The sequence below is a fragment of the Rhinatrema bivittatum genome, chromosome 3 (genome assembly GCF_901001135.1).
Source record: "Rhinatrema bivittatum chromosome 3, aRhiBiv1.1, whole genome shotgun sequence".
Classification (NCBI taxonomy): domain Eukaryota; kingdom Metazoa; phylum Chordata; class Amphibia; order Gymnophiona; family Rhinatrematidae; genus Rhinatrema; species Rhinatrema bivittatum.
The window spans coordinates 132,810,775-132,834,262 of record NC_042617.1 but is presented as its reverse complement, the minus strand read 5'-3'; the positions used below and the strand labels follow the sequence as shown (position 1 = coordinate 132,834,262).

General features: G+C 47.7%; 1 protein-coding gene across 3 annotated transcripts in view; it reads right to left on the bottom strand.

Moving 5' to 3' along the window:
• The window catches only part of FANCL (FA complementation group L), a 300,676-nt gene that overhangs the window by 251,933 nt on the left and 25,255 nt on the right, over window positions 1–23,488 (bottom strand). For all 3 annotated transcript variants that reach the window (XM_029593734.1, XM_029593737.1, XM_029593735.1), the window contains exon 3: window positions 11,566–11,626. In XM_029593734.1, coding sequence (XP_029449594.1) covers window positions 11,566–11,626 — 61 coding nt within the window. The remainder of the gene's footprint in view (window positions 1–11,565; window positions 11,627–23,488) is intronic.

Genomic DNA, 23,488 nt, shown 5'->3' with positions numbered 1-23,488 from the left:
CTGACCCCTGAAGCGAAAGCGAGAGCCCGCGAAGGACCGAGAAGACTTAGGGCGGTCCTCTGGAAGCTTATGGACCTTGTTGTCAGCCAAGGAGTCCATAAGCTTGTCGAGGTCCTCGCCAAAGAGCATCTTACCTTTGAAGGGAAGCATGCCCAACTGGGTCTTCGAGGACTGATCAGCCGACCAGTGGCGTAGCCAAAGGAGCATCCGGGCAGCCACTGCCGAAACCATCACCTTCGCCTGCACACGGACCAAATCGTAGAGGGCGTCTGACACGTAAGCGATTACCGCCTCCAGACGTTCGGCTTGTTCTGCCTCACCTGGCGGAAGCTCCCGGGTGCAGAGTAACTGTTGGACCCACTGGAGGCCCGCCCGCATCATGAGACTGCTACAGCAAGACGCCCGAACCCCGAGGGCTAGGACGTCAAAGATGCGCTTCAGGTTAGCCTCCAGCTTACGATCTTGTGAATCCTTCAAGGCCGTGGAACCTTCCACCGGAATCGTGGTGTGCTTGGCCACTGCAGAAACATAAGAATCCACTGACGGATATCGCAACAGCTCCAAGCCCTCTTCCGGGCGGGGATAGAGCTTATCCATCGCACGCCCCACCCGGAGCGCACCCTCAGGAGCCTCCCATCCCCGCAGGATAAGGAGCTTAAGCATGGGGTGGAAGGGAAAGGCCGAGGCCGGAGCCCGGAGCCCTCCCAAAACCGGGTTCATATCCTTAGGGAGTGAGGCCATGAGATTATCCATAGAGGGACTTTCCAGACCCAGCTCCTCCAAAACAAAAGGGAGGAGGTGCTTTAACTCCTCCTTACGAAAAAGACGAAGGGCTCTGGGGTCATCCCCCTCTAGGGGGGGGCATCCGCCAAATCCGAGGAAGCAGCGGGGGGGGGGGGGGGGGGGAGGGGGGCACCCCCGGGACCACCTGCACACGAACTGGTCCCTGAGGCTCCGTGGCCGGTCCAGTGGTCAACGGCACTGAACGAGGGATTTTTGGCGGGGGGGGGGGGCGCAAAGGGGGGGGGGAGCTTTAATCCAGCTCATGCAGGCTAGCTAGATAAGATTTGTGCATGAGGAGGACGAAATCCGCAGAAAAAGGGACCCTGGATTTGCCAGGGAGGGGGGGGGAGGGAGAGGGGGGGCGAGGGAAGGTCAGGACCCCCCTCCTGGGGGCCAAATCAAAAAAATCTGGCCCCCCAGCCCCAGGGAGCACTGAAATCGGCCCCGATGAAAAATCCAAGATGGCAGCCAATCCCAGGCTCTGCCGACCCGGGAAAGGCCTAGCCATGCCAGGAAGAGTGGAGCCCCGGGCTAAATTTGCTTGTCCTGCCAAGGAGGGACCTTCCCCACCCGGCAGGCAAGCAGTGCAGAGGCCCTGACGTGAAAAACGCGAAGAGGACAGCCCACAAGAAAGACAGGCTGTCAGCCGGGACTTAGCTAAACCTCGGCTGAAAAAAAAAGTTGAAAAAAAGATTGATTGACAGCCTGCACAGCAGAAGAGAGCAGGCGGGAAACCTGCTGCCTTCTGCTTCTCTGACTGCCGGTTCTAGCCCTACTCTGACCAGAAAAAAATAAAAAAGCTGGTCAACTGCTGCAAATAAAAGTTAGAGGTAGGTGAGTACCTGCAACTTATTGAAAGTTTAACACCTTTTAACTTTTTTTTTTTTTACTGAGCGCAGCAGCGGGTTCAAAACCCTCTCGGCAGCCAGAGGGGGAACGAGGCCCAGAGAGCATCGGTCCCCACACCTGGAAGCGTCCACGGACTCAGGTCTATGCAGGGAACCCCCTCCTGCAAAAGGGGACAAGCCCCCCTGAGCTGGGCAAGAGCTGGGAGACTGACGTCTCCCACACAAAAAACAGAAAGGCACTAAAGGCGGCAGAAATTTCCTTCAGAGATCCTTTTTTTTTTTTCTTTTTAAAAACAAGAACCAAAAGAAGAACTTGCTTGAGCCTAAAGAGAAAGAAGAGGCTGACTAGCCTACAGCAGAGAACCGAAGGGGAGATGCAGCACCTGCTGGAGACAGACGAATACTGAAGGGTGAGAGGATAGGCTCTGTCCTGATATAGGGCATCCTGCAAGTTTTAGTCTGTCTCCACCTGCTGGAAAGGAGGCTCAACACACTGTCTGGACTAATCCGGGTATGTACAGGAACTTAGTTTTAGCTAGGTAGTTGACTCTTCAGGGAGCCAGGAAGGGTCCAGGGACGATCCGGGAAACTATAGACCGGTTAGCCTGACTTCAGTGCCAGGAAAAATAGTGGAAAGTTCTAAATATCAAAATCACAGAACATAGAAAGACATGGTTTAATGGAACAAAGTCAGCATGGCTTTACCCAAGGCAAGTCTTGCCTCACAAATCTGCTTCACTTTTTTGAAGGAGTTAATAAACATGTGGATAAAGGTGAACCGGTAGATGTAGTATACTTGATTTTCAGAAAGCGTTTGACAAAGTTCCTCATGAGTGGCTTCTAGGAAAAGTAAAAAGTCATGGGATAGGTGGCAATGTCCTTTCATGGATTACAAACCGGTCAAAAACAGGAAACAGAGTAGGATTAAATGGACAATTTTCTCAGTGGAAGAGAGTTGGCAGTGGAGTGCCTCAGGGAACTGTATTGGGACTCTTACTTTTCAATATATTTATAAATGATCTGGAAAGAAATACGACGAGTGAGGTAATCAAATTTGCAGATGATACAAAACTGTTCAGAGTAGTTAAATCACAAGCAGATTGTGATAAATTGCAGGAAGCCCTTGTGAGGCTGGAAAATTGGACATCGAAATGACAGATGAAATTTAATGTGGATAAATGCAAGGTGATGCATATAGGGAAAAGTAACCCATGCTATAGTTACACAATGTTAGGTTCCATATTAGGTGCTACCACCCAAGAAAGATCTAGGCGTCATAGTGGATAACACATTAAAATTGTCGGTTCAGTGTGCTGCGGCAGTCAAAAAAGCAAACAGAATATTGGGAATTATTAGAAAGGGAATGGTGAATAAAACGGAAAATGTCAATGCCTCTGTATCACTCCATGGTGAGACCGCACCTTGAATACTGTGTACAATTTTGGTCGCCACAACTCAAAAAAAGATATAGTTGCGATGGAGAAGGTACAGAGAAGGGCGACCAAAATGATAAGGGGAATGGAACAGCTCCCCTATGACGAAAGACTAAAGAGGTTAGGACTTTTCAGCTTGGAGAAGAGACGGCTGAGGCGGGATATGATAGAGGTGTTTAAAATCATGAGAGGTCTAGAACGGGTAGATGTGAATCGGTTATTTACTCTTTCGGATAATAGAAAGACTAGGGGGCACTCCATGAAATTAGCATGTGGCACATTTTTAACTAATCGGAGAAAGTTCTTTTTCACTCAACGCACAATTAAACTCTGGAATTTGTTGCCAGAGGATGTGGTTAGTGCAGTTAGTATAGCTGTGTTTAAAAAAGGATTGGATAATTTCTTGGAGGAGAAGTCCATTACCTGCTATTAAGTTGACTAAGAAAATAGCCACTGCTATTACTAGCAACGGTAACATGGAATAGACTTAGTTTTTGGGTACTTGCCAGGTTCTTATGGCCTGGATTGGCCACTATTGGAAACAGGATGCTGGGCTTGATGGACCCTTGGTCTGACCCAGTATGCCATGTTCTTATATACTTACCAGGATTAGCTAATTCATCCTTCCATCTACGGAGAACCCAGTTTACTTGTTTTCTCCATTGATAAGCAGAGCTGAATTAGCCATGACACATGGGAGTCTCATGTTGAGGGTTGCAGCAGAGCATTTACTAAAAAGCAACCCCGACACCCCCCAACCCCATGGACCGTGGACTACTGGGTGAACAGGCTGTGCAAAACTCTCAAAATAACTGTGTCTGCTTCATGACTTGCCTATACAGCAAAGGGATGTGAAAGTGTAAACTTACAAGTTACAGCTTTGCAGATGTCTTCAATGGAGATGGCTCTTAGGTGAGCAACAGAAGTAGCCATGGCTCTTACTCAATGAGCCTTGATAGAGTCTGATCTGGAGGCCAATCAGAGCTTAGCAATGAACAGCAAAGTCAGCTGGGACAACATGGACGTGGCAACAGCTATTCCCAGTTTGCTAGGATTTTAAGAGATGAAAAGCTGAGAAGCCTGACAATATAGTTTAGTTTTCAGAAAACAGAACAAGGCCTTTTTACAATCCAGTGAATGAAGCGCCTTCTCTTTTTGTGCATGAGGTTTTGGAAAGAACTCTGGTTTAACAAAGGCTTGAATCGAACAAAATGCCAAAACATTCCAAGCAAGTGCAGAGCACCAACTTATTGTGGGAAAAAAACAACTGTAGATAGAGTCCAATGAACTAATGCTTACAGCTTACAGACTCTAACAGAAGTGATGGCGACTAGAAATACCACCCTCCAGATAAGAAATAGTTGCGGACGTTCCATTGGGGGTGGGAGCTTCTTCAGATGTACCAAGACATCATTGAGATCCCATGGCACCAGTAGTTTTGCAACTGGAGGTCTCATACCAAAAGCCTTTCAGGAACATTAGCTCCCAGAGAACGGCTGGAAATCAGCTTTCCATCAACTTGAGGGTGGTAAGCGGCAATGGCACTAAGATTTCCTTCAACTGACAATGTACTGAGGCATGAAGATGAGAGGGAGAACAAGTACTAAAGTAGATCTTTCAGGGCACAGGTAAATGGGTTCAAGAAGCCTACCTAACACCACAAGGAAAAAAAGATTTCCATTTGAAACTATATGCTTGTCTGGTAGACGGCTTCTTGGCCAACATCATGATGTTTGCAACCTCCCTAGATAGTGACAACCATGGAACTATGTAGCGCTCAATATCCATGCTGTCAAGCTGAAGAAGAGGAGGGTAGGATAACAGATGACCACCCTCCTGTTAATAAAACTGGATCAGATCCCAGACGGCTCAATGGATTGACTGAATCTGACAAGATAAAAACCATACTTACCTTGGCCAAGCTGAAGCAATGAGGATAAGGTGCGCCATGTCTCAAAATATCTCCTGCTCTGTTCTTGCCACCGGAAGCATACAGCACATCTGCATTCCACTTGAGCAGAAAAGCATATGGCACAGATCTGAGCTTGCTTTGAAGAATGCAGCAAAATGTCAACTTTCCTGTTGTCTTCTGATGCAAAGAAGTTGATTGACAGGCAACAAGACGATGAATAGCCCGTCTGCCATTCTCTGTCCAGGGACCATGCATGGGGATTAATAATCTTGTCGAGGTGATCCGTTAGCATGCTGCAGATTCTGGGAAGTAAGATGCTTGGAGAAATGCTCCGATTGGAAGACCATTCTCAAATTCCCAGAGATTCCTGACACACAGTCCAGGAACCTGTACCCCCCCTTGCTTGTTCACATAAAATATTGCCATTTAGTTGTTGGTTTGGACCACGATTCTCTTTCCCTTAAGGAGATACAAGAATACTCAAAGCATGGCGAGTGGCTTGTAGCTCCAAAAGGTTGATCTGAAAAGGAAGTTCTGATGCCAACCATATCCCTTAACTTTGGAAGAGGCCCCTGTGCACACCCCTCCATTTGATGGGCACAATTGATGCATCAAATGGTACCCGATGAGGTAGATGTTGCGACCGTCACTTCCCGACGGCTTCACTCCGCCTACCTTTCCTTTTTTTGCAACTCCTCCTGCTCTTCACGGACGCCTGGCTGCCGCAGCGTCCGCCTGCCATCTTCTGCGGCATCCCCGGACCGGCTTGGGCGCTGCCTCCCGCCATGTTCTACAGGTACCTTAGGGCGCGCGCGCCCCTCATTGGTGCGTTCCTCAGGGGCGTCCCCCTGTGATGATGTCGCGCTGCCCGGATATTTAAGCCTACAGTTTATTGCTAGCCGTTGAGTTAGCAAGGGGAATTCTTACGGATGGGATTCGCTCTCCGTACCCAGCTACTCTGCCTTTCCAATTTCCATTGGACTCTTTCTGCTAACGGGGTACCCGCTCCTCGGGGGCCTCTTTTGCTTCTTTCAGATCGCTATCAGGTAACCGGTACTCACTCCTCGAGGGCCCATGTTCCCTGACCCACTGCCTGCATCTATCTCCTCTTCTACTTGGAAGAATTCGCTACCGTCACCATCAGTGAGTACTACTATCATCCATTCCTCAGAGCTGCTCCCTGGAACCAGGTACTCGCTCCTCGAGGGCCTGCCTCCGTTCCAGCGCCAGTGCCATCTCCTACGTGGAAACGCTGTGTGAGTATTTTGCCAACGAGTCTCTCTGCTCCCAGGGATCTGGTACTCGCTCCTCGAGGGCCAGCTCTCCCTATCTCGGGGCTTCTCCATATCTGGGACTCTGTGAATGTTCTATTGTACTCATTATCTCAGTTTTCTCCACTACAGCACTGCTACCGGAGGAACCGCTGTCCAGCGCCCTGGGGAATACTAGCCCAGCCGGGCTCCATCTTCTATTCACTATTGCCACCTCTGGTGGCTTCTCAAACTATCTAAATAAAGATATAATCTGTGTTTGTGTGTCCAGAGCTGAGCCTGATCTGTGGCCCCTCACGGGACTTCCCCCTTGGGCGTGGTCAGCTGCCACAGTGTCCAAGGGTCCACCAAACCTCACTAATTATAACAGTAGAATTTGAAGATAGAGCATCTATCTTAAGGAAACATGGATCTAGTCACCACAGATGATGTCTTCATCTTCACATGAGAATCATATATACCACTGCTGCCATGTGCCCAAAGTCAACCAGCACTGCTCGGGCCAGGACTTGATCTCATTGTAGTAAGTTCTGAACCAGTGTTTTAAAGATAAGATGCCCAATCTGATGGAAGGAATTTCTCTCTCCTCAGTGAGTCTATCCACACCTCAATTAACTTGATTCTCACAGGGTGGGAATGACATTCAACTTGATAAAGTTGATTATGAACCCTAGAGACTGAAGAAGCTGTATCATCATCTGCAGGGAATCCAACATCCTTACCATCAGCCAGTCATCCAGATAAAGGAATACAAATCCCCTGGCAAGAAAATTGTGCCACCACCACTAATACACATTTCATAAACACCCTTGGGGACATTGAGAACCCAAAGGGAAGAATTGTATTGGTAATGAGGAGTCCACCACGAATTTGAGGTACTTCCATTGGGACTGATAGACAGGTATGTGAGCATACATATCTAGCCTCCCAACCTTGATGAGGGGTAGGATGGTATGGAGGGAGATCATTTTTAACTTCTCCTATAGATGGCTTTTGTTCAGGCTTTGTAAATCCAGGATGATTCTCAATCCCCATCTTCTTGAGGATAAGGAAATATCAGGAGTAGAAACCCTTGCGATGGTCTTTGGGAAGGAGAGGTTTTATCGTGTAACTCCACCTCAAGTTAGAGCTGGGTTGAGTAAGATCGATCCAGATTGAAGCTTAAACATAGATTCAGCACAGGAAGACAGAAGTGCAAGCAGTATTCAGATCCCAACACTCCTTGGTGATCTTGTCACTCTTCAAAAACTGCTGAATTCATCCCCTACAGAAGATGTCATTTAAGGACCAAGACTCATTAAAAATGTGGATCAATCTTAGGCTGGGTTATTGTGGTGCTTTAAGTTGATATTCTCATGTGGACACCCTCAAGCCAGAAGCTGCTACTGCAGAAGTGAAGATGGGGTGAGAAAGTTGGTGGAAGGAGTTTTTCTGGAAGAAGAAACTCCTATAAGCAAAGTAAGGCCATTTAGATGATAGTTTGTGCCTTGATTTGGGCAACACACAGTTTTTGTCCCCTTGGACATAGGATATCAGCCAATTTTTCATGAACATCCTCATATAGGCTGCTGGACCTCAGCCAGGCCATCTTGCATGCTCTAATTGCTGCAGCAGAAGAGTTAGCTATTGTGTTGAATGATTCACACGCTGACCAGAAGAGATGATGCTCACACTTCTGCATTCAGAAGGGCCTGCTGACAGAGTATCTCGATAGGAAACAGGAAGGCTATCTGAGGCTTGAATTTGTTGATGGAACCAGTACTGAACCATGTATAGCTGGTGGGCAGCAATGCAGGTGTTGAGCATCAAGCTCGGGAAGACACTCTACCCGAAGCAGTTCAACAACCTAGAAGTCCTTCCCAGGAGTGGGGGTTGCTGGAAAAAGTCTTTTCAGCTCACTTCAGTGCTGACCACAACCAAGGACTGATGCAGTAGATAAACCACAATAAACCCCGAAGATTGTTGGACCCTGTATATAAGGTCCTCCTGGCTACTGGGGGCAGACAGGCAGCCAGATTATCCCATATTCTCGTTTGTAGCTCCCACAAGATAGAATAAATCAGTATTGTTGTAGGCTCAGCAGGTGTTTCCAAAATCCGCAGTATCTTGAAGTCCTCTACATGGGGAGCCTTGTCTCTATGGACATGGACTCAGATTGCCTTATCCAAATTTATTCAGGAATGTAGAGTACAAGAAGTCTTCTGGAGAAGATGAATGCTCTGGCAGGTCAGGTAAGGGATCTGAGAAGATCCCTATAGACTCCTTCCTCCAAATCCAGAAGTGTGGGGCAAGGGGGAACACTAGGCTAGGACCTCAAAAAAGACAATGGCAATTGGGATGGAGTCCTCAGTTATCTTGGAGGAGAAAATGCCTAGGGCCTACTCTAGCAAGTGGCATCCCCAACTCCATCCTCAGGGTAGCTAGATTCCTCCACAGAGAGGGATCCTGATGTGGGCTAGAACCTGGAACTGGGAGCTCTGATGGCTGCTCCCTAGACATGGTAGCAAGAGTGTGACCCCTTTGCGGGAGTAAACCACAGTCTGGACAGGAGGGATTTGAAAGTGCACTTCTTGTCGCTGGCCACCAGTGAGGTAAAGAAAGTCTTCACTAATTCAGCCACCTGGTCTATGAACTGTTGTGTACTTTAGCCCTGAGCTGGAGAACAGAACTTGTCTTCTGAAACCAGTATAGTGGTCCATCCTTCTGAGACAAGCATACTGGACTTCAAGAAGGACCCCTCCTGTGTTAACTGAACCGGTAGTTACACAGAAACCAGAGGCACAATGGATAATATTGGATCCAGAGACTCTAGGTGAAGCCCACAGGACAATGAAAAAGTAGAAGCTCCAGGAGGCCTATTGTCTGGATAAAGAAGGCAAGATAGATACAAGGGCACCACATGGAGGAAGGTGACTGCGAGGAGTCACCTGCTGGTCCTCCTAACTTTTATTCCTGCATTGAAAGCATTGATGTTGCAGGGTATTGGTGTCACGGCATGCACTAAGACCTGGTGATGCATTATCGGTACAGATGTCCAGTGATGCATCAATAATGCCTCTTTCAGCACAGACTTCTGTATCATCAGTTCCGAGGAATAGTGCTGCTTTTTCTTCTGTGTCGACAAGCTCCATGAAGACATGGAATCGGCCTCTGGATGCACCAAGGAGCTCGTGGGCACCTGCACACAATACTTTGTCTTGCTCTACCCCTGAACAACAGTGGATCTAGAGCCTGGCACCGCAACTAGGGGGAGCTTTCTCAGAGGATCTCTTGTTCAACTCTGCACAGAGGGAACCTGCTACAAGATCAGCTCCAACTTTTCACTTACCTGCAAAGTTCTTCCATCTTCCAAGCCCTATTCCTTTGGGAATCACAGCAACATACTGCCACAGTTAGCTGAATCATTGTTGGGGCCAAGGCATCTGTGGCAGATATCCTGGCTGTTTGTGATTGACATTTTGTGGACAGACAGACAGTCCTTGAAGCCAGACATCCTGAAAAAAATCAAGACTTTTTTTTTTTTTGGATAGCACTGGAAAGTGCTGTTGAGGGGCCACTGAGGCAGCGAAAACCCCAACAAAGTTACTTGATGTAAGAACTTAAAAATTGAAAAAAAAAAAAGACAAAGTTACAGGCCGATGCAATATAGTGCGCTCAGCTGAGTGCTTGGACGCACATCCGAAACGCATGTCCAAACCAGCACGTAGCTAATAGCGCTCATCACATGTAAGATAACTATGGATAACTTAGAAACCGACCAAACCTATTTCATGCCTATTTGTAAACCATTGTGATGGTACACCACTGAGCGACGGTATAGAAAAGCTTTTAAATAAATAAATAAATAAATAAATGTTAAGGAAACTATTAGCTATTACCCCTGATGCAAAAAATTACCATGCGGCCATGGTGCCCATTTTAGTGCTGCAAATTTTAATGCCTGCCCGGGAACAGGCGTTAAAGCATGCTGTGCTCAAGTGCTGACAAAAAAAAAAATCTGCTTTCTGTGTTTATTCCTATTAGTATCTTGTAATACTAAACAGGAGGAACCCCAGAAAGCATAATTATGTCCTGCTCAAGGGCTTAAAAAAACAAAACAAAAAAAAAAAAAAAAAAAAAAAAAAAAAAAACTTGCTATGGTTCCTCATAGGGGGAACCACAGAAAGCAGCATCTCTAAGGTCTGGCCCAAATCGGAACCCCTGCCAGCAGCGAGTGAAGGAGTGAATACATTAATATTAAGTATCGGGCACTTGATATTAATTTATTCACTCCTTCACTTTCTGCCGATTACTCCATTCACTGACAAGTGTCAGTGAAAAGTACAAATCAGGAACAGCTCTGCCGGTGGTGTTGAGGGAGCTCTGGCCAGGCTGTTCTAGATACACAGCCACTTCTCCTGGGCGCCCGATGCAGAGCGCTAAGGATGCACAAATTACCTATTGTGCGACCCTTTTATCGTGGCAGCTCATTTACCTATTGCACTGAGTGTCCAGGACAGGTGGATGTGCGCGTGTTCAAAAAATGTGTGCCCAGTTTGAACGCCCGTGTTTTATGCACAGATATTACATAGAGAGATAGAGAGAGATGGTCCATGTGAAATCTCAGACAAATAGTGGCTCACAAGGCAGTATATGCACACGGGAACTCCCATGCATGCTCAGAAGTAAACATTTTGAGCTAGACAGATGAGTCCGTTTGGTGCCATCGGATGGCATCTCCCATGTGTACTGGCTAATTCAGCCCCAATTCTCTACTGGGACAGTGACTATACCTTTATAATCACAAGCCAGTTTCATGAAGGTGAATGTCAGTTTCTTCCTAGTTGATTACTTGCAATATACTTGAAGTCTGACTTGAGGGCAAAGTTCATTTTTCTACAATAGCATCCATATTTTTGCAACTAATTTATTATAATTTATAAACCACAAATTACAAAAATATGTTCTAAGCAGTGTACCACCAATACAGAAACCAATAATAAATATAAAAAATATTACAACAGATACACAAGATACATTTCAAGACTTCTAAATATAAACATTTATGAATATTTATGGACTGGTGTTCATTTATTAATATTTCTGCTGAGATATAATTATTGTAGAAGCACTAATCTCAGAAGACAGTTAATTCATTGTGAAAATTTATCTGTATTCTAATTATGGTTTTTAACTTCACTAAATGCAGCAAAACACACAATCCAATGAATATAAGGTTAATAAAGAACTGAAAAATGAAGCACATATTTCCAAAGTAATACAGTTTGCAACTAAATTACTCCAAAACATGTATTCAAGAAATAAGGTTACATTCATACCTGTTTCACTATTTGATGATAGCCATGTAATACATTCTTCAGGTGCACACTACACTGTAATCTACAGTAGAAATGTGTATAAAAATGTCATTTAACAGCATCAAATTTCACAGACAACATGGCTGAAAATTAACTTGCAATTCTAATTATGCAAGATCTTTAAGGACCTTCATTTTTAGTTTTTATTGTTCTTTATTTTTCCCAGGAATTTATAAGAGTTTACTTTAACAACAAAACAGGAGAAAATCAGTTGCAAAAAAAAAAAAAAGATTCATTGTTTTTCCAGGTAAATATCAGAGTTTATTTTATTTTAAAATGTATATTACACACATTTCCAAATGTTCATAGCATACTACAAGTTTATTTTGGTGGACAGAAGCCAAGGGAAAAATAAATATTAAGCAGAGTCTCCCACACAGCCACTCAGCAGCACCCCCTTCTCTAACCTAATCCCCTGCCTAGAATGTCCCACTCTTTTCCCCACCCCTGCATTGCAACAGCTTTCATCCTTATTGGGTAGCTCCAGGCTCTCTCCTTCATCAGCATGCTTACTGAGGCTCCTATGCTCTGCAGCACACTACTTCTGCTTTTGTGCAGGACCAGGGAACCTTCTGGAAATGCTTCTGGTGGACAAGGCTTGCTTCAAACACCATTCACGACACCAGACAGCAGGCACTTTGGCTGCTTGAGGGGTGAGGCGGCAGGAATTGAAACACAGCATAGGCAGCACTGGAGAGTGAACACTTTCACTGGTGGAGGAGGGGGTGGGGGGGGGGGGACTTGGCCCCCCACTGGCTTCCAGTAGGGATTGGAGGCTTTTAAAAACACTTATCTGTAGCTCGGGAGCAGATTTTTAATCAGCCTATAATTATTAGTATATCAGAATATCAGTTTTAAAAGATTGTCACTTTGGGAAAATTCCAGGAATTTATTAGTGAAAAATCAGTTTAAAATGAAAACGAAGGACCCTAAAGATCTTACATGAGAAAAACAATAGGTCTTATTCAAAAAATCCTAGTCCTATGGAAAATAAATATTTATTGAATAAGGCCCAATATGTTAAAATATTTACACTTTAGTTCTTCCTTCTGTTTGGAATCTTGAGCATCACAGTTTAATATGAAGTATTCATTTTAAGATCAGGTTGTGTTGTGTTAGTGGAATAAAGTATGTGGAAATAAAAGGTCAGACAAGCTGCAGGTCATTACTTGCATACTAGATAAACTTAACATTTTACTAGCTTTCTAGCATTATACACCATCGTGTCAGTGCAAAATGACTTAAGAAAAATAGCCTTTGTATACATAACAGATTATACATGTACACTGTAGACTGAATTATAATAGTACTGTTGGTTAAATATTAAAAGTAAGCTTTTGCATAAGTAAAAACACTTATAAGCTGAAAACTCCCAGAAGATTAAGAAATGCTTAACAGGACAGTAATGACCCTATGGCTGGGTTTCAGGATACCCAAGTTTCTTTTTATTTCCTGATCTTAAAATAATACAATTCCCTTGGAATTTACAAGTGAAAGTTTACTTTGATACTGCACAAAAGAATTTCAGCCAAATGTATAATGAAAAATATAAAGCAAGTTTGCTTACCATAGTTTTCCATAGATAGGATAATTTAGCTATTACAAGTGGGTAGTATCATCTGGTGGAACTGAACAAGTTCTCTCTTAACAAGTAAAGCTTTGCTCTGTATAAGTATGTGCGGGAAATCCCATACAGGCGTTGCCTTGTGAGCCCCCCCTCAGTTGATTTGAGAGCAAATTCCAGCTAAGTAGTCTATTCTCCAGGGAGGAGGGAGAGTATTTATTCATCCTGCTATCTATGGAACACAGTTTACAGTAAGCAAATTTTTTTTTCTGTTGATAAGCAGGACAGAATTACCGGTAGTCATTTTGGGGCAAATTTTGAAAGGGTTACGCGCGTAACCCCGAAAACTTGCTCCTGCGCCTGCCGAGCCTATTTTGCATAGGCTCGGCAATGTGCGTATGTCCTGGGGCTTTGAAAAAGGGGCAGTCCGGGGGCGGGACCGAGTCTTCCAGTACAGTGGCTGGGCTGGGGGATGGCGCGCGCTACTTACGCCTGACAGAGGCAGGCGTAACTCCTGAAATAAAAGGTAGGGCTGGGGGGTGGGAACGGGGAAAGCCATCGGAGCTCCCCTAGGGCTCGGCGCGCACGCTGACCCCAGATTTCATAACATGCGCGCGGCTGCATGCGCATGTTATAAAATCGGGCGTACATTTGTGCACGCCGGGTAGTGCGCACAAATGTAGACCACGCAAGCAGGTTATAAAATCTGCCCCTATATGAATAAGCAACCCACGCCACACTGTGTAGAATAGACTACTAGGTGAACAGGCTCACAGAAGTGCTTGTCCAAATTTACTTTCACTCTTTAAGAGATTGTCCAGACACAACTGGGATGCTAAGATGTGTATTGACAATTGTGTTGCAGCTTTGCTTATGTTTTCAAGTGGTTCAACTCACAGATGAGCCACTGATGCAGCCATGGCTCTAACTTGATGAACCTTGATGATGTCTGAAATATGAAGGCCTGTTAGTCTATTATACTGAGCGATGCAGTCCACTAGTCAGTTTTACAATGTACGTTTGATCACTGCCCTGCTTAGTCTGTTAGAAGCTCAAGATGAATAGCTTTGAAACCTGATGAGGCAGAGTTCTCCTGTAGTAAAGCCAAGGCCCATTTATAGTCTAAAAGTATGTAAGACTTTCTTGCCTTCATGTGCATTGGTCTTGGGTAAGAAAGTAGGTAGCATGATGGCTTGCTTAATATGGAAAGCTGACAAAGTTTGGGAGAAACTGTGGGTGAGCACAAAGCATCACTCTAGTGTGAAAGAATTGCATATAAAGGAAGATAACGAACTAAACGAAGTTTGCTGACCCTTCTGGCTGAATTAACTGCCACAAATGATATTGCTTTCCATGTTAGAAATTTGAGAAGCTTATTCCAAAGGTTCAAATGGCAGCTTCATCAGTTGTGGAAGAACCATGTTCAGATGCCATGGAATGGAAGGTTTTATAAATGATGGTTTAATACGCCACAAGCCTTTCATGAATTTGGATACCTATGGATTAATGGAAATACTTACACTTGGAATGAATATGATAAGCAGCTATGGCACAGAGATGAACTCTTACTGATGAGGTGGCATGACCTGAATCAGAAGAGAGCAAGTAATTCAGTAACTCTTTGGATTCACAAGCAAATGGATTCATGCTGTTTTTTCTGTTGATAAGCAGGACAGAATTACCGGTAGTCATATTGGGGCAGATTTTCAAAGGGTTACGCGCGTAACCCCGAAAACCTGCTCCTGCGCCTGCCGAGCCTATTTTGCATAGGCTCGGCAATGCACGTATGTCCCGGGGCTTCGAAAAAGGGGCGGTCCGGGGGCGGGACAGAGTCCTCCGGCACAGTGGCTGTGCCGGAGGACTATGTCCATGTGGAGAACCCTTTCCACCGAAAATAGTTAATCTCTTCTGGCAGATTTGATGATGTCCTCAACTTCTTTGGGTAAGGACAATTCTTTTACCATTGAGCATTCAACATCCAAGCTATCAAGCTGAGGGAGAGTGCAGTTGCTTACCTGTAAACAGGTGTTCTCCTAGGACAGCAGGATGTTAGTCCTCACATGTGGGGTGACATCATTCAATGGAGCCCGGCACGGGAAACTTTGACTGGCAGAATGAGCTTGCCCAACCTGCTGCTATCCACTCGTCCACGTGAGGTCCCCCTTCAGTCTTGTAATATAGCAAAAAAATACGAGCGAGAAAAAAACAAACCGAAGGTGTACCCAACATAGTGGGGAGGCAGGCAGGCAGGATTCCTAACATCCTGCTGTCCTAGGAGAACACCTGTTACAGGTAAGCAACTGCGCTTTCTCCTAGGACAAGCAGGATGGTAATCCTCACGTCAGTGATTACAGAGCTCCAGATTGCCCCCATTCGATCAGAGAGACCCACAGTAGCCGAACAATGTGCTAACGGGCACAACAGAACTGTGGCACTCTGGTCCCACAGAGAACATGACAAGAGACAGTTGGGCTCTGGACTAGAATAAATTGCACAGGATAGACTGGCCAAAAGCGCTGTCCTGACGACTATCCCTGTCAAGGCAGCAGTGAGCAGCGAACATGTGAAGAGAACTCCAGGTCATGGCACTACAAATTTCAGTGACAGGAACCGCACAGATGGTCCACTGATGCTGCCATAGCCTGCATAGAGTGAGCTTACACCCTGCCAGCCAGTTGAAGGCCTGCCTGCTCGTAGCAGAAGGCAATGCAATCCGCTAGCCAGCTGGACAAGGTTTGCTTCCCCACCGCTGCTCCCTGTCTATTGGGGTTAAACGACACAAAGAGCTGGGAGGACTGCCTATGGGTTGCTGTACGATCCAAAAAAGAAAGCAAGCGCCCGCTTGCAGTCCAGGGTGTGGAGAGCACGCTCCCCCTGGTGGGAATGAGGCCTTGGAAAGAAGGTGGGAAGGATGGACTGGTTGATGTGGAAAGCAGTCACCACCTTCAGTTCACAAGAGGCTTGAACAGATGCCACATTAGCCTCGCCAGGACAACGTTGAGATCCCATGGGGTAGCCAGAGATCTAAGCGGGGGACTTATCTGAACAAGGCCCTGCATAAAGGGTCCAACAAAAGGCTGGACCGAAACGGGCGCACCAGCAACACCTTGGTGGTAGGCACTGAGGGGCAGATTTTAAAGGATTTACACATGTAGGGGGTTACGTGCACCAGGCCTATTTTCAAAAGGCCCGGCGGCGCGCATAAAGCCCCGGGACGCATGTAAGTCCCAGGGCTTGAAAAAATGGGCGGTCCGGGGGCATAACCAGAGGCCTCTGCAAGGCCACTGGGCCGGGGGATCGCGCGCCGGCAGTCGGCTGGCAGGCTTACTCCACCTGGTGCGCATCCAAAGGACTACACCCCTTAGACTGTTCACCTGAATCACTGCTAGACTACCTTCACACTTTATACAAGGGAGGTCTAGCAACTTCTTCTGTCAGAGTTCATCTTAGTGCCACAGCAGCGTATCATCGACCTCATCGTGGCCAGCCCATCTCATTGCATCCATTGGTATCTCGATTTATAAAAGGCCTATCTCACCTTAGGCCACTTATCTCCAAGCCTCCAGTACCGTGGATCCTCAACCTCGTCTTGGAGCAGCTTATGCTGTCACCATTTGAACCTATGGACTCAGCCTACATGAAATACCTCACATGCGGGCCGATATAGTAAAGTCCACGGGAGAGCGGATGAATGCCCGCTCTCCCGGCGCGTGCACCGGCCCTTTGCCGGTGCGCGCGATTCTGTATTTAAATTAAGTGACGCGGTAAAAACGGGGAAAAGGAGGCGCTAGGGACACTAGCGCGTCCCTGGCGCCTCCTTTTTGACAGGAGCGGCGGCTGTCAGGGGTTTGACAGCAGACGCTCAATTTTTCCAGCGTCTGTTCTCGAGCACGCTGACAGCCACGGACTTGGAAACCGGACGCCGGCAAAATTGAACATCCAGTTTTCAGCCCGACAGCCGCGGGCCAAATTCAAATTTTTACTTTTCGGGACCTCAGACTTAATATCGCTATGATATTAAGTTGGAGGGTGCACAGAAAAGTAGTTTTTACTGCTTTTCTGTGCACTTTCCCGGCGCCGGAAGAAATTAGCGCCGACCTTTGGGTCGGCGCTAATTTCTGAAAGTAAAATGTGCGGCTTGGCTGCACATTTTACTTTCTGTATCCCGTGCGCATACCTAATAGGGCCATCAACATGCATTTGCATGTTGAGGGCGCTATTAAGTGCCGCGGGTTGGACGCGCGTTTTCCTCCCCTTACTGAATAAGGGGTAAGGGAAAACGCGCGTCCAGGAGCAGGCTAACAGTGCTGATAAAGTGGTATTTCTTGAAGCAGTAACCTCGGCACGCAGAGTTAGCGAATTGCAAGCTTTGGTTCATTACAGTACCTATTATCAGTTTTATCATCATAAAGCCGTTCTCCGAACGTATCCATCATTCCTTCCAAAAATTGTTTCACAATTCCATGTGAATCAAGCGATAGAACTACCAGCATGCTTCCCTAAACCTCATCAGAATGACAGGGAATGCTTACTACACACCTTGGACTGTAAACGCGCGTTAGCCTATTATAAGAAACGAACACACACAGATTCACGACCGTCGCAGTTGTTTGTCACCTTCAATCCAAATGCTCCGGGAATCCCGGTTGCTAAGCAAACCATATCCAGCTGGATTGTGCAAAATATTCAGTTTTATCATTACAAGCAGAAGCTGACCCTTCCTTCCCATCCGAAAGCTCATCAAGTGAGAGCAGTGTCGGCTTCGATAGCTCATCTGCGACATGTACAACCCATTGACATTTGTAAGACGGCCACCTGGTCCTCCTTACAAACCTTCAAGTCCCACTACTGCTTAGATCAACAGACCTCTGATGACGCCAAGATGGGACGAGAGATTCTTCACTCTTTAACAACTTAACAAGGCAGTCGACTCTCCACTACAATTTGATCACATGCAAACAGACTGCTCAAACCACAGCGTGATCGGGAGCTTAGGACTCCCATGACAGCATGGCTAATTCAGCCCTGCTATCAACGGGGAAAAGCAAGTTTGCTTACCGTAAACGGTGTTTCCGTACATAGCAAGTTGAATTAGCCATGCTGACCTTCCCGCCTCCCTGGAAAGTCGTCCTGACATACGTTAGATTCATGTACTGCTTAATTACAGACTGAGGAGATTATGTTTCCTGCGCGGGAACACACGCTCAGCCGCACAGAGCAAAGCGCTGACTTCCTTTTTGAAAGCTCCACCTCCTGGGCCCTGATAGGATGAATTAGCCATGTTGTCATGGGAACTGTCTATCTACGGAAACACCGTTTACGGTAAGCAAACTTGCTTTTTTGTTATTTATAATTTACAAGTAGAGACTTATTGTTCCATTGATACAGTACACTGCACGTTCCTATATACTATTTTTATCTTGCCCTATATTTTTTCACATTTCTCCAATTTGTCCTAGTGTATGTTATGGGTTTGCCTTAAAATTCTTTTACACTGTGCTCACACTTAACAAATAAGTCCTGATGACATCCCATTATTTTCTATTTCTGAATTTTTCAGTTTGGGGCAATCTACTTATTGACATTATCCATCACGGCATTTCATAGTGTATAACCTACAATATTAATTTTATTATGCACATTATGTATAATTGTATAGAACAGTATGCCAATAAGTATGCCTTTTACTTTAAATAACCTTTTAGGTTATTAATATCCTGGTTTGCATGATCTTGTATATATATTTTGTTCTCCCGCTTGCAGATACACTTATTTTATTTACCTAAGGCATGCCCTCCATGGGTGATGGACATCGCTTTTTGCGCCATTTTTATGAGTTAATTCAGGGTATCAGGTTGGTGTTTCAGATATGCTGCTTAGCGTGGAGACTGATCCTATACGCGTGATTCAAAAGGTAAAATTAGAGAGCCTAAGTTTCTCACCCTGATTCTACTGGTGTAATTGCTATTAGTAGTCAGTAAAGTTTTATATAGTCATTTGTGCAACCCCATCGGCATATTTTTTTCCCCAGTGCGGCACTTTGTGTTTTCGTCGTGCCAGTCTTTGTCTTTTACATACAAATGTAACCTTTCAATTCAGATGTTTGAGGACAGATATGAGGTCGCCCGAGTATGGTTCTGTAGCTAATATATTTAAAAAGAAAATTATTCCTTACCTGCTAATTTTCGTTCCTGTAGTACTCAGGATCAGTCCAGACAGTGGGTTATGTCCCCCGTCCAGCAGATGGAGTCAGAGCAAACTTCGGAGAGTGCTGGCATATAAGCTGGTGCACCCTCCGGCTATCCTCAGTATCGAGAATATCAAAGCCAAGACAGAAATAAACTTGACAGACAGAAAAAGGATGGATCAAGCACCCTCGTGATTATCTAGCATAACAGAGAAACAATGCAACTTGCAAATAGAACTGTCAAAAAAACAATGAACTAACCGAACATGGCAGATCATAGGACAGTAGCAGGAGAGATTCCACGAGCAGGCGTCTAACCGTGAACGAGCAAAGCCCGGGTGGGCGTCTGGACTGATCCTGAGTACTACAGGAACGAAAATTAGCAGGTAAGGAATAATTTTCTTTTCCCTGTACGTACCAGGATCAGTCCAGACAGTGGGATGTACCAAAGCTTCCCTAGACTGGGTGGGTCTCGGAAGACCCTGCTCGTAATACCGTGTCCCCAAAAGAACCCGACTCACCTACTGGCAAGTGCAACCGGTAGTGCTTCGAGAAGGTGTGAAGGGACTTCCAAGTCGCCGCTCGACAGATCTCTTGGATAGGGACGTGCTGGGACTCAACCAGGACGTAGCCTGGGCTCGCAAGGAATGAGCCACGATTCCCGCCGGAGGAGCCTTACCGACGCTGATGTAGGCTGAGACTACCACTTCCTTGAGCCACCTGGCAATAGTGGACTTTGACGCCTGTAGACCCTTTTTTATTCCCAGACCAAAGGACGAAGAGATGGTCTGATAACCGGAAATCGTTGGTCACCTCCAGGTAGTGAAGAAGCATGCGCTTTACATCTAGACGGCGGAGTGACTTGGGGGCATCCAACGGAAATGCCGGCAGCTCCACCGCCTGGTTCAAGTGAAACGAGGAGACTACCTTGGGGAGAAACGACGGGACGGTCCGAATGGAGACTCCCGAGTCAGTGAAACGCATGAAAGGTTCCCTACAAGAGAGCACCTGCAGCTCAGAGATGCGTCTTGCTGAAGCAATGGCCATCAAGAAGACAGTCTTCAGAGTGATGTCCTTGAGAGAGGCCGGACTTAGTGGTTCGAAGGGAAGTTCTCCGAGTGCCCGTAGAACCAGGTTGAGGTTCCAGGAAGGATAAGGGAGACGAACCGTCGGCCGGAGATGCTTGACCCCTTTGAGGACCTCGAGATGTCCGGATGAGACGAGAGGTCCGAGTTCCCCGCGGTGCACGCCAGGGAGGCCAAGGCAGAGACTTGCACTCGCAGGGAATTGTAGGAGAGTCCTACCTCCAGGCCCTCCTGGAGAAACGCCAGGATCTATTGTGGTGAGGCCGCCGTTGCGGACGCTCCGTGACCGGAACACCAGCCCTCAAACACCTTCCACACCCGCACATAAGCTACCGACGTCGAAGTTTTGCGGGCTTTGAGAAGGGTGTCTACCACGGCGACTGTGTATCCCTTGCTCAGGAGACTCTGCCGCTCAAAAGCCCGGCCGCGAGACAGGAGTGTGCTGCCTGATCCGAAAATACCGGACCCTGTCGAAGGGGACGGGACAGGTGAGAGAACCGAATGGGACCGTCCACTACCATGTTGAGGAGGTCTGCGAACCATGGTCGCCGTGACCATTCCGGAGCCACCAGGCTTACCGCTCCTGAGTGTCTCTCTATTCTTCGTAGAATCTCGCCCACCAGTGGCCACGGAGGGAAGACGTACAGCAGGAGCTGAGTCGGCCAGGGGAGAACCAGGGCGTCCACCCCTTCTGCGCCGTGATCCCGTCTTCGACTGAAGAAGCGAGGAGCCTTTGCGTTGACGGACGTTGCCATGAGGTCCATGGAGGGCATCCCCCAGCGCCGCATGATGAGCGACATCGCCTCGGAGACAGACCATTCTACGGGGTCCAACGTTTGTCGACTCAAGAAGTCCGCTTGAATGTTGTCCACCCCGGCGATGTGCGAGGCCGCCAAATGGTCGAGGATGCGTTCTGCCCAGGCCATCAGCCGTGCCGCTTCGAGGGCCATGGGACGACTTTTGGTGCCCCCTTGTCGATTGATGTAGGCTACCGTGGTCGCGTTGCCGAGAGAACCCGAACCGCCCGACCTCGGATCAGAGGCAAGAACTGCATGAGCGCCAGACGCACCGCCCTGGTCACCAGGCGATTGATCGACCAAGTCGACTGTTCCTTTGTCCACTGTCCCTGGGCCGAGCGTCTGTGGCAAACAGCCCCCCAACCTGTGAGGCTGGCATCGGTAGTAACCACTATCCAGTCCGGCGACTCCAGAGGACAACCTGGCGCCAGGTTCCTCTGGTTCAGCCACCAGCGCAGGCTGTGCCTGGCGGGCAGAGGAAGGGTAATCACCGCCTGGTAATCCCGGGAGACCGGCTTCCACCGGGAGAGTAGAGCCATTTGCAGGAGTCTCAGATGCTCGAAGGCCCACGGTACTAAGTTGATCGCAAAGGCCATGGACCCTAGAATCTGGAGGTAATCCCTCACCGTATGCGCCTGGAGAGCCATAAATTGGAGAATGTGATCCCGCAACGCCTTGAGCTGTGTCAAGCGCGCCCCAAGGAAGTCCAATTGTTGGGATGGACGTAGGCTGCTCTTGCTGGAGTTGACCACCCAGCCGAGAGACTGAAGGAAACTGACCACCCTGTCGACGGCCCTCTGCCCCTGAGAGAAGGTCTTTGCCCGGATGAGCCAATCGTCCAGATAAGGATGTACCAGGATCCCTTCTCGATGAAGTGCCGCTGCCACTACCACCATGACCATGGTGAAAGTCCGAGGCGCGGTCGCCAACCCGAAGGGGAGGGCCTGAAACGGAAAATGTTGGCCTAGGATCTTGAAGCGTAGGAACTTGCGATGGGACGGAAGTATGGGGATATGCAGGGAGGCCTCCGTGAGATCCAGGGAGGCGAGGAACTCTCCTTGATGCACCGCCACGATGACTGAGCGAAGGGTTTCCATGCGGAACCGGGGTATCCAGAGCACCTTGTTGACTTCCTTGAGGTCCAGGATGGGACGAAAGGAGCCGTCCTTCTTGGGCACTACGAAGTAGATGGAATAGCGTCCCGAGCCCTCCTCTCAAGGGGACGGGCGAAATAGCTCCCAGGGCGAGGAGCCTGTCCAAGGTGTGCCTGACGCCCAGGCGTTTGGGACTGGAGCTGCAGGTAGAGAAAATGAACCTGCTTTTGGGAAGCCGCCGCAAAACCAAGGCATGCCCGTGCCTTAGAATATCCAGGACCCACTGGTCCGTAGTGATGTTGGCCCACTCCTCGTAGAACAAGGCTATGCACCCTCCAATCCGGGGAAGAGAGGAGTGAGCCGTCCTGACATCATTGGGAGGGCTTGCCAGAGGCTCCCTGTGTTGAAGAGTCCCTGGGAGGTCTGCGGCCATGAAAGGACCGCGTCCAGTACTGTGACCTCGTCGATGAGCTTCTGGGGCCTTGCTGCCTGGATCCCCGAAATCGCCGTTGGGAGCGGAAACGGTTCCTGGAAAAGGAAGAAGACTGACGATATGGACGATGACGGTCCTCGGGTAGGCGATGCACCGAATTTTCACCCAGGGATTGGATGATTTGGTCCAGATCCTCGCCAAAGAGAAATCTGCCTTTGAAGGGTAGAGCTCCTAGGCTGGATTTGGATGAAGCGTCCGCTGACCAATTCCGGAGCCACAACAGGCGCCTGGCGGAAACCGCGGAGACCATAGTCCTCGCTAGGCCTTGTAGCAAGTCATGAAGGGCGTCGGCTCCATAAGCAATGACGGCCTCCAGCCGGTCCGCTTGAGCTGCCTCCTCTGGTGGCAATTGCTGGGACGTGAGGAGCTGCTGCACCCACCGGAGCCCCGCTCGCTGCGTAAGGGAACCGCAAATGGCTGCTCGAACTCCCAGCGCTGAGACCTCAAAGATCTTCTTGAGACAGACTTCCAGTTTCCTGTCCTGTAGATCCCTGAGAGCCGTTCCTCCCGTGGCCGGAATCGTGGTTCTCCTTGTGACGGCGGAGACCGCAGAGTTGACCTTGGGCACCTAAGGAGCTCCAGGAAGTCGCTGGGAAGCGGATAGAGCTTATCCATAGCTCTGCCGACCCGGAGGGACGCCTCCGGCTGCCAGGGGATGGAGTCC